Source organism: Amia ocellicauda, chromosome 8 (assembly GCF_036373705.1).
Source record: "Amia ocellicauda isolate fAmiCal2 chromosome 8, fAmiCal2.hap1, whole genome shotgun sequence".
Taxonomy (NCBI): domain Eukaryota; kingdom Metazoa; phylum Chordata; class Actinopteri; order Amiiformes; family Amiidae; genus Amia; species Amia ocellicauda.
In genome coordinates, this window is record NC_089857.1 from 25,073,576 (window position 1) to 25,085,860 (window position 12,285).

At 34.4% G+C, this 12,285-nt stretch overlaps 1 protein-coding gene across 2 annotated transcripts in view; it reads left to right on the forward strand.

Annotated features, from left to right (window-relative positions):
* Nucleotides 1-370: 370 nt before the first annotated feature.
* ccbe1 (collagen and calcium binding EGF domains 1) overlaps nt 371-12,285 on the forward strand; it is a 72,071-nt gene continuing 60,156 nt past the window's right edge. Inside the window, exons 1-2 of one of the 2 annotated variants that reach the window (XM_066710780.1) lie at nt 371-615; nt 831-911. In XM_066710780.1, the coding sequence (XP_066566877.1) occupies nt 509-615; nt 831-911 (188 nt within the window). In that variant the 5' untranslated portion in view covers nt 371-508. The remainder of the gene's footprint in view (nt 616-830; nt 912-12,285) is intronic. The other variant, XM_066710779.1, reaches the window with a different exon arrangement.

A 12,285-nucleotide genomic window follows, 5' to 3' on the forward strand; every position in this document is an offset into this window, starting at 1 on the left:
AAATAAAAGCCTATTAAATCGTTGAACGTTTTTAGATAATCCTGTTATATTTCTATTTATGTTTAAATCCATCCTTATTTCTATTTATAATATCTGCTATCAAATAACATCGCTGAGGTGGATGTTTGGTCAGTCCACAAAATGTTATGCATTAATTCTACTTGGCTAATGTTGCACATACACAAATCCAATATACAATCCAAATACAAGGACTGCAAACTGATACGGTTTACTCTGCGTGTTTGGAGAAGAAAAAAAGTTAAAATATGAGTTCAGGCACACCTCACCCACACACACACACACAGAGAGAGAGAGAGAGAGAGAGAGAGAGAGAGAGAGAGAGAGAGAGAGGGAGGGAGGGAGGGAGGGAGAGTTGTAATGAGGAGAGTCTTGGTACAGCAATTCCCACTGAAACGCGAAACAGTTCCGTTCCAAACCCAAGTGACTTAAGCGGACACGTCTAGCTGTTGTAAACTTGCGTTACTTCTGTTCCACTTAACCTGAGGAAATGTGCTGCGCGACTCTTGGGATTCAATTAAGGGTTGTTTTGATATTTACGTTGTTGACGTCCTGTTCGTCTTGGACCTACAGAAAAGAGCAGGATGATACTGACAGGTAAAGTAGCCTTGTACTAGAGTTACACACACACACACACACACACACACACACACTATATATATATTGTATTTTTGTATGTTTGTATGGGGACTTTACTTTAATTTATAATTAAAATCGATTGTAAACGGGAGCTCAAACCATGTACACTTATGAATGCATTTACTTGTCTATTGCAGTTTCAGATTAATACAGTTGTGATTATTTCCCCACAGTGAAGTCTGTTCAGAAAGTAAAATTGCTACAACTAAGTACCCTTGCATGAAATCTACAGGAGAACTCACCACATGCTATAGGTAGGTATTTCATTATTATTATTACAAGTGTTATTATCAATAATGTATTTCTTGTAGTATTTATCCATGTATCATTCTCATACCAAACCATTTTCATTGTATTGCTTCAAACAGACATTTCAAAGCCTTTAAAAATGTATACCTAAAGATTGTTATTGCATTTTCTTATTTAAAAGGGAGAAAACAATACATGTATATATATATATATATATATATCTCCTTATTCTATTGTTTTTGGTGGTAAGTGTATGTATGTATGTATATATATATATATATATATATATATATATATATATATATATATATATATATATATATATATATACGCTTACCACCAAAAACAATAGAATAAGACAAAGATGTACTGTAATTACACTTACAAAATAAATGGTTAGTATATGGTTTTATTTGGTACTTAAGTGTACTCAAGTTAATAATTGTTTGTAATAATGAGATCTTATAGTGATGCCATTAATGTAACATGTAGTTACATAGTTAAAGTGTAACACCTTCACTATCCATGCACATGCAAGTGAATCTCATCTAAAATGTAATGAAACACTATTATTTTCCTCTGATGACTCCAAAAGTAGGGAAGAACTGTTGTACTAGTTTTATACATAACTTTGAATGTGGCACCGAATGAAGGAATGGAGTGGGTACACACGCAGCGTCATGTCAGACAAATTTCCAGAATATGCAGGTCTTTCTGCCAAGAATTAACATTTCAGCTATGTGACACTTTTCCCTTCAGCCTAACCCTACAAAACTGCCAGATATGTCTGTTTGAGCTTCTCTCCAAGATCATACAGTTCTGATTTTATCATGGCAAAACAAATTAGGTAGCACCACCTGTTGGCCAAATCTATCAAATCCATGAATGCAATTCATATGTGTGCAATGCTATTGTGCCAACTTTTATTTGTCATCCTTGACTATTAGCTATTGTATGGTGATAATGTCTTCACTTTTAAGAAATTATGACGTAAATCTTGTTCCAGTGTTAAAATGGATGTCTTTACTGGATGTTTTTTTGAAATACTGGTCTATACAAAAAAGGAAAAAAGGAAAAATATATTTTTTTCAACTTACAACTGAAATTCATATCACTATAAAACAACTCATAATGATGATGTTAGTGGATCAGACTATGAACCTACAATTAAATGGTCTGCTGGCTCCATTCTAGTTGTCCCATAAGAGATTTGTTGGTTTCTGCTGTTGTGCAAGTATAAACAGATGTTGTTTTAACAAGGTATCCGGTTATAATTATATAGATTGCTTATTCACTGTTATAATTACCAGTGTTGAGATTGAGAAGCATTCTCCCTGCATGCATTACAGGAAGTTTGGAATTCTATAACTTTGATATGAATGTATGTATGTATGTATGTATGTATGTATGTATGTATGTATGTGTGTATGTATGTATGTATGTATGTATGTATGTATGTATGTATTAGCCCATAACTATTTCTTAGTCTTAGAGTTTTCACAAGAAACATTTCCAAAGCATTACAACATGCACTAAATGCAATCAGTACAAAATACAATAAGCATACATCAAAGCAGGTATGAGCTAATAAAGTGCAATATTAATAGAGTGATGTCCCTGGTATGTGCTAAGGGGTTCCACTGAGCAGTTTTCCTCAAATCAAGAACAAGATTTACATGGTCCATCCAACAACCACCACCTACTCCAAGGAGTAGTTTTAAATTAGGTTTCCATACGGTTAGTTTTCAAACAACTCTAATGGTGCTCTAATGCAAAAGCTGTCGTGTTAATGTGTGGCTGTATTTAGAGGGCTACTGTGTTCCTGTCTTCACCATGGATTAAATAAAGAATAGGAAGACAGGCAGACTGCCCATTAGTAGTCTACTCAATGGCTTCACATTGATAGCATACACTGTGTCGTGAGATCCAGGTGTAATGCATTACTGGATTGTAAAATATGTTTTGTAATTATTTTTTAATATAAAGAATGAAAGGATAAAATCCAGATTTTTAAAAGACTCTTTGGTCTTCTTTAACGAGTCAAAACAAGTGCATGGGACTATTTGGTTAGTCTTCTTTTATGTCTGTGGTTAGCAGGATAATTGTTTGTATATCATTTGAGAAGGATTTGAAATAGTGTATACAAAATGGTAGATATAGAGAGGATAGGGGGATTAGATCCCAGGTGACTACTTGATGTGAATCACACATTTTTGTATCTGAATTGTTCATTCTCAAGGAGCTGTTTCCTCTAGTTTTAATCTGATTTTTAGGTAGCGTTCAACCATTTTTCAAACAAAGGCGGCACCCACTTTGTATTTTTACAATGTTTGAACAGTACAAGACTATTTTATATTTGTAATCCATGGCTATGAATTGTAATTGCTTTAATGCTGTTTAAACCTCTGTAATAAGGGGAAAGTATAATTTGAACTTTGAATGTGCCTGAGGGAATACAATAGTTTGGTGGGTTTGAACATGATAGTTTTGGACTAGATTCACATAGAAATTGCAAATATTCTTTCACCCTTACATCCATTTCTCACAGCAATGCAAAGCATGCATGAAAAAGCAATGTATGTTTTCTATGTACTTTCACTGGCTTTCAGTCTTGGAAATGAAAAGCTATGTAATCTCTGTATTCCTTCTCAGATTCTTTCTGATGTTAAATTTATTATTTGTTAAAGGTTAGGGATTACACCACTAGACTCTTAATCCCTTACATAGACACAGTTCAAACTAGACACATACAACAAATGTTCAGGCTGGTCATGTAAGCATGTTGTGACAGATGGTTTTAGCGGTGCTGTACCTTAATATGCAACATGCTTACAGTTGTGGCTGTATTGTAAGAGCACGGTTTCCTCTTGTTACTGCCAATCATTGTGTCTTGCATGTTTAGGTGCAAGTCGCACACAAATGCACAAGAAAGCATTTGGCCTCTGAGTTCACCTATGGCTAATATTCTTTGAAAAAATAAAGCACATTCCTTATTCCTAGCGAACATCTGCATTATATATCACATATGCACTGTAACAAACACATGACAGAGCAGGACAAAGAACATCTGCTGTTCCTCAAATGGTGAATTTAAAGCTTCAATCATCTATAGGTATGTGTGCAGATAGACTGTGGGACTTTTACACTGCATATACCTGCCAACTCTATGGCTAGAGTAGACACTACAACCATATAACCCCTTCAGGACTCCAAGAGTGTTTGGCTGAAGTGAACGCATTGCCAGTGATTTTAAAAACTTGATCAGTCCAGTTCAGTTAATCATTAAAATAAATGTGGAGAATTTTATTCTCTTATCTTTTCTCTCTGCAAATTTATTTTTTTAACTGACTAATTTAATCCCACATCACTAACAATCCAGCAATCGTTGTTCTAGTCCTGACATTATTCCCTGTTTCAATTGAGAATTCATTCATCTGTAAAACACTGAAGACATATAAACAACTTACCTTTTCAAAGAAGACATTGAAATAAAGCATAATCTTATATTATGGATAGTTTCATTTAAAAAAGCAGTCTTATACTGCGTCACAGCAAACCTAGAGGAATGTAGAACATAGAAGACTACAAAATGTCTAGAAGACCACATTTGTTTTCTTGTCTTCACCATGGATTACATAAAGAATGAGAAGAAAAGCAGACTCTCAATTAGTTATACACTCAGTGGCCTCACAGATAACTAGCAGTATCTTGTTTCATGCCTTCATTTCTGAATGTTTTATAATTGTGTTTTGGTTCGGGGGAGTTCAGTGATGGAGACATCGTGGGAGAATCAGGCTTACAAATGTCTATTTTTTAAAAATCATTCACACACTGCACACACAAAGAGTTAAGGCCATATTGTGACATTCTTAGTAAAGATTAAAATGAGTGTCATATTACTCTGGAGAAAAAATGTCATTTCATTTGTAATGGATACTAATTTATAAGTAAATAAACACACTGAATTGGAAATGGTGGCTGACCTCTTCAGGACACGAAAAGTTCAGGATGAGTCATGTGACCTGGAGAACACTTGGTCAACCCTGGTCAGACTAAGTTAAATGACAGACTTAATTAAATAATTTAAGAACGCAAGACAGAAACCAACTGCTTGTTTCTTCTTTCCCTGTGTCACAATCACAGGAACCTGGTCTATGTTCATTAAGTTTTATACCAATTCACAATTCCCAACACTTTTTCTAAAAGAAATATGTACATATAAGCCACACAATTAATGAAAAGTGATTCACTCACACACACCAATTTTATATGTAACTGTATGCACCATGACTTAAGTATGCTAACATAAATTTCAACTTAGAACAGATGCTGGAAAGAGAGAGGTGGTTTAAAAGCATTGATTAATATAGGCCACTGTCTTAATTAAAGCAAGGTAGTCAGCACATATTAGAAATACTTTTTTACTGTTATCAGATTGTTGTGTTTCATGTAATCATCTGAAAGTGGATGTCACAACTAACCTTAGGAAAATAGTTAAGGGTTTTCTATATTTGTTGCAAAGTTATTTATATACTGTTGCAAAGATAAAATCTCAAGCTGCATTAGTACTGACATGATGAAGTTGAGCAAATTAGAACAATTTAAAGCACCACTGGTAATGCTTGTGTCTGTAAGAAAGCTTTTCATTCACGCTGTCATAGCCATTCTTAAATGAACTGTTAGTTGGAATGAGACTCCCAAATTGTAGCGATTGTGGAAACCTGGAATACTCAAAGACGCCGCAACACATGTTGTGAGGTGGGATAAGGAAACCATAGACATGCTCAGGGAAACAGAGATCTTTCTTCGGAACAGCGGTTTTCACAGATAATTACTATAAGCTGTAAACGCGTTTTACTATGTAACTCTTCCAAACATTTTCACAGTCTTTGTCTTCATGGTAGTTAACACTACTCTATGTTTTTTTGTGGTGGACATAAGTTCATAAGTGAAGATAAGTCCCAATTCCAGGGACATCTTAGATCTAAAAAATAGTTTAGCATATTAATTATATTGTATCACGCACTTCAGATTTCAACCCCTCCAAACGTATTATATAAAGGCACCCAGCTGTTGTTTTTTTAGTAATGAACAATGCCGGAAACGACACAGAGGATCTTGCTCCCAGATACATCCTGGGTAGGAAAGCAACATGATCTATGTTTATACTTCAGCTGATTACAAACAACAATTTATAACTATCAAACAACTCAGTACATTGGGCTGTAACAAATTCCACACATTCTTGTGTAGCAGAGACATTGTGTTTAATGAAACATGGCACAAAGCCATTGAAATGTCTCTTGAGTGCTTGCTCCAATTTAGGAATACACAACAGATTCCATAGTGGCTTAGTAACTAAGGCCCTGTCTACACTACATTACCAATCTTGAGAACTGTACTCGAATATGATCTAATTAATCCAGCTTAAAGCACCACACAGAATAATGATAGCATGTTTAGTCAGGATTACTGAATTCACATGTATTTGACATGTGGGACAGTTCCTCACAGCACAATGCTTCATGGTGCAGTATCCCACCTATGTTTACAAACATGAAAAAGTGAGTCCATTGGTGTAGAACACATGTGTCTCTTAAAAACCACAAGAAAGCATCAACAGAGGCATAAATGACAACAGCGGCAAATGTCACAGTATCCTCCATGCGCTAAACATAATGGAGGATTTGGGGATTGTGGAGGACACACACCAAAATTAGATTGGTATTACGCCATCCACACTGTTGATTAATCACATTACCTGACATGATCTAATTTAGAACCAGATTGTAGACTACCCCCTGAGATTGTCTTGAGTCCGGTTCTCAACTACGGTATTAAATTCTCTTTAGTGTAGACGCAACTGTTTAGCACATTTAGGTAAGTTAGAAGTCAACAAATATGATTTAAATGCATAGTGTAGACAGGCTGGGCTTTAGATTTATTAGCTATTTCATAGAATTAAGATTTAGAGAGCTATCCATGTGTTTTATTAAGAACAGTTGCCTTCAAAATAAATACAAATATATGAATAAATAATGGGACCAGCTGAGGCTGACTCTGTGGTTACACCGAAGAACAGACCAGATGAGATTTTTGCATCATTACTGTTACTTTCTATAGAGTGGCTATTTACGTGGCTAACCTATGGTGTGTAAAATCTCTTAAGTTCTTATGACAACAGAAGTCCATGAAGAGTGAGCTAGCTTAGTTTTCTCATTCATAAAAATGCAAAGTTGGACTTAACCAAGTTGGATATAGCAGCCTCTCAGTCGTCATCTTAAAAAATAAAAAAGACAAAATATTTTGTAAATAATTATGAAATTTCACAATAGTGTACTATTGTGAATTAGACCAATATATGTCTGTGTATTTGCTTCCCAAAGGAAAGATAGAGACTGCTGCCAAAGCCATTATTTCTGAACAAGATCACAATATGTGCTAACTTCAGACTTGGGGTCAAAGTCAACATGGTGCTTCCGAATGATAAATTAGTTCTATAACTTTCTAATAAGTAAGAAAGGGCTTCTGGGCATCCAGGGTGTGGTTAAGATTGGTCAATTAATAAACATGCCTAAAAAACTTTGCTGAATATTGGAACATCTTACAAAAAGGAAATGTTCTGGACCCCAGGATAATTACCTCAGGACCAAGCCAGAGTATTTTTGGCCCTGTTTTTTCAAAGCACTATTTGGTTTCCAAAATGTGTAATTGACAATGACATTGAAATATGATGTGTTTAGTCATAAGTAAAGCAGTCACATGAAGTGAACTTAAAGAAGAATAAACTGCAATATGGAGCACAAACTGAGAGTAATTTAGGGAATTGGAAAGTCCAAAGTCCTCCAACTGGATTTATTCCCACATCCCAATGACATGCTGCTTAGGTTGATTGGCTACTTCAAATTGCCCTGTAGTAGTGTGACAGTTGTATGTGTCCTGTGCTGCCCCGCGTCCGGTCCAAGTTGTACCCTGCCTTGTGCTCTTCCGGGATAAGGTCTGGCTATGACCCACGGCAATTGGATGAAGTGCTTATTGAATATGGTTTGTTGTTTAGTAGTGTTATTTGTAGAATAGGCATTTTAAGTAAGTCTATGCAATATACATCTTAAATTAAATAATTTGTAATGCACTGGTATATATTTTGTTTTGTGATTCATAATACCCGTCTGTGCTGTTAAAGAAACATTAAATAAATTGTGGCCAAACAATTATTTGCTCATATTATATATACATTAATTCATCTGATCACAAGAGATCAAAGCTCATACTTGTCTTTTGAAGATCTATTTTTGTTTCTCTTCTGATTTGTAATTTTACATTAACACTGCATCCTTGTGGGATTGCAATTTGGTTAATACAAGTCAGTGTCAGTTTAGTTATTAAACTTTTTGTTTAATTTGACTATATAACTTATATTATTTTTTTATAATGCAGCATTTTCTGAATGACATAGAGTGGTAGTCTATCTCCTTTTCTCCCCCCAGTAACTATCTTAAGGGGATGTTCCTTTATCTGTAGCAACATGTTTCTGAGCTGAAACATTGAAATGGGGATCGTGAAGGATAAATTGTGATTATGAAACTAAAGAAATAAAACCCTAAAAACTTTTAAATACTTTATCTGCCAAATGTTTTTGGTTTGGTTTCAAACTCTCCTTTCATTTTATTTGGTTTGAGCCTAAATATGAAAGAGAAAATTTAATAAGCTTTAATATGTCAGAAATATCGTATAGACTTTTCCATTGTGCATGAATTATTTAAAAACAAGTGTTAAATTCAAAACTGATATATCAGTCTATTTATTACGTACTACATAACTGCAAAATACAATTTGAAAGCAAAAATACAGGTAACCTTGAACAGATGCATTTTCAGATGGTTTGTTTACAGCAAGTTTCAAGTGATCAGTCTCCATAACAGATACAGAGTACAGATGTTTCATTTGAGTGAAATAATTATCTTCATTAAGCAGCTTTGTCCCTCCTATGACTTAATGTGCTGATTCACGTGGATTCTCTGAAATCACTATCCTTTCAAGTAAGTCACATCATGGAAATGGTAACGTTTGAAGTGTAGCAACAAGTATGTTGCGAAATGTAAATGCCTTTGGTGTTATTTGTGCTTTTTTTTAAGTAGTTTAAAAAGTGTAGCATGTAGATTGCGGTTTAATTCTGTTTCATTTCTATATTTTGTAAGGAACAATGTGACAGTGTTCTTGATTTATTGGGGGGACAAGCTAAGATTTAAGTAATGTTGGAACCACATGGCCTTAAAAAGATCTGCTGGAGTGCATGGTGTTTTATGCACTGGCCAAGCTGACCTTGAATCTAGCCTCTGCTATTGCTGGCTTTGCCTGGAGTTTATAGGAGTGTGAAATAAGGGTGGGTGGAAGCTGTCTTGGGAAAAATTGGTTCATCACCTACAAGCAGCCTGTCAGGTCAGTTCAGGTCAGTGTGTTGGCCCCTTGGATATAAAATACAATACAATATCAGATGGCTTTGGTAACACACATATCCAAGGACATTTTGTCTTATGTCTTCTGAAGCAACATGGAAGTCTTAGAATTGAGCTGTTTTCAGTGGTGGTGATTATTGATATTATATATATATGTTTTTTCCATTCAATAACCTATTTATACAACTTTTACTTTTAACTGGAGCAATCTAGGTAAAGTACCTTGCTCAAGGTTACAATGACACTGGGACTGAGCCCATGACCTTCCACTAAGAAGTCCAGAGCCCTAACCACTAATCCATAATGCTGGTGAAAAAGAGAGAAAAACAATTAGAGACTTTATTTTTAGAAAAGTAGATAGTTGTCATTTAAGGCCTGGACCAATTTAAACATTTGACCAACCCCCCGATCAAACATTTCAATCGAAATACTCAATGACGGCTTTTTGTCTGACAAGAGGATTGTTTCTTCTACCGAATGCAAACTAGCCATCAAGTACTGTGTGTTTTAATTAGTGATTGTCAGGTGGGTTGAAGTTTCAAATTTGTCTGGACCTAAATAAACTGGTTTAGTGACGGCATGGACAAATGTGTATAAACTGTAGACTATATAATACATTTACATAAAACAAATCAGTTTCAAAAGAAGGAAAACATGTTCCTAGAAAACATATTAGTAAAATATCAATAAGCCCAGTAAAATATGTTATTTTTTCTTACAAAATAAACAGCCCCTACAAGTGTGATAGCAGTAGTTTCAACTCTGGGAGCAATCATAATTTACATTTTTGAAAAATGTTATATCCCTCATAATATTCATGAAATGTGACTGTCTAAGGAGATAATACCTCTCATATATATTTCATACTTAAATGCTTATCAGTGGACTGTGTATATTTGCTCTGGATTGACGAGGTGCTAGTTTTGGATGCAGGATGGTTCCATAAAGGGTTTCAATAACCTGGGCAAAGTAATACAATAAGTAACACTATCCTAGTATTTCACAGAAAAATTAAGAAAATCCATTCCATTCTTTAATTTACTATTTTTACTTTATAACCGTGTTTGATTTCCAGCCAAACAGTAACTTGTTGCCAGTATTGCTCACAGCTGATTTGTCATAAAATACTTATCAAAATTAATGTTTCCTGGAAAAAAAACATTACATTAAATTGTACATTATTTTCTGTCTGGTTCTCTACTCAGTAGTCTCTAAGCTACTAAGGGCTACATTGTGATTTGGGATCTCCTATTAATTGCGCGCAACTGTAGTCATGTTTATGACAGTACAGCTATTGTGAACCACAATTTACAAAGTGACAGCAGTATAAGCAAACCATGAAACAAGAACTGTTTACATCTCTTTAGAAAAGACAGAGCACAATTTGCTAAACAACATCTAGTATAACTAGCTCACTATTTCACTAGTGGTTTCTTGCAGACATTCTGAAATGATTGGTTTATAAATAAACCTGTTTGATTTATAGTCATGGATATTTACTTTAATAACGTGTGTCTTGTTGCTTGGTATCAGACTATATTTACTTAATTTTAAAATAGTGTTTGTTTCATACATGCTATCAAATCAGATGATACTATTGTTGTATTGTATAGTATTGTTGTATTGTAATTTAGCTTTGTGCTGACTAGCACTTCATTGACAGTGTGTTTTGGGCCGGTGGAAACTTTAATTTTATATTTATGAAAAAAGCATATATTTAATGGTTATTTAATATATCAACATCTAACACAATGCAGTTCAGAAAAAATGTGGCACCCTGCCTGCCCTGTAAAAAAGATTTTGCTATATTGATGCTCCTTTATCTTCAAATGATTTTACAATTAGGTATTTAAGTATTAAAAAATGTAACCTGGATTAATTTGTAGTTTTGGTAGCTATATGGCATTGACTCAATAAAGCTTGTCTGATAAAGCAACATGTCAAGCATTCCACATAGTGGATTACCTATTCATTATTCTGACAGTAAGTTGATCATAATTAAAAGAGCTCTTAATAGTTTTCTATGTAAAGTTCTGTAAACGATAAGCATTTATTTTATGAGCCACATCATAGCAAATTAAGAAACTGTCAATAGCCTATTAAAATACTAAGCCTTTATCTTATTTTTCATTAAATGCAATTCCCAAATGAGACCTCGGAGATTACAAACTACTTCATATGACTTATCTTGGCAAGTGTGATGGAATCAAAGCATTCTTTGCTGATGTATTTGAAGCATCAATGTGTTTTCTATACATCTTTCGCAATCATTTGCTTGGAGTGTTTTCCTGTGCCACTTCATACTTAGAATTTTTCATGCAATAGTTAAGTCCCTTGTGAGCTCCAGCAAGTCAATCAATACATTGCATAAGAATCTGCCCTGTTACTCTGGATGTTTTTACTATTTGTTACTGACACTTTCAGTACACTAGACTATTAGAGAAGTATTTGATGTGTTTAGATGAGTAAGGGTGGAATGTTTCAAAATTCTTTTTTCTCTGTTGGTCAAAGTACAACAGACAATGTCAAGCCAATATCTATCCAAGTTGCTAAAATAAATCTAGACAGTCTCCATACTTTAAGAGCATGCTAACATTCATTGAGTCTGTTTTCTTGTCAAGTTCTAACACTTATTACAATAATTGGCACGGTTTCATATGTTTTAAAGTGAGTAGGATGTGTTTGGTTTAACATATACATAATTGGTTGAGACAGACAAATGGAATGGTGTTTCCTTTTTCCCCTGCTGAAAGCCACTAAACAGTGAATTCCATAAAATGTCAAAATTGGTCAAAATCTGAACCAGGATATTATTCAGTCAGCTCTCTGAGCTAGAACTCTATGGTTTTTAAGGGAATATGTGGTAAATAGTATTAATTTACATTGGTTGTACAAGCAAAGGATTTATGTACTTCCTTTATTG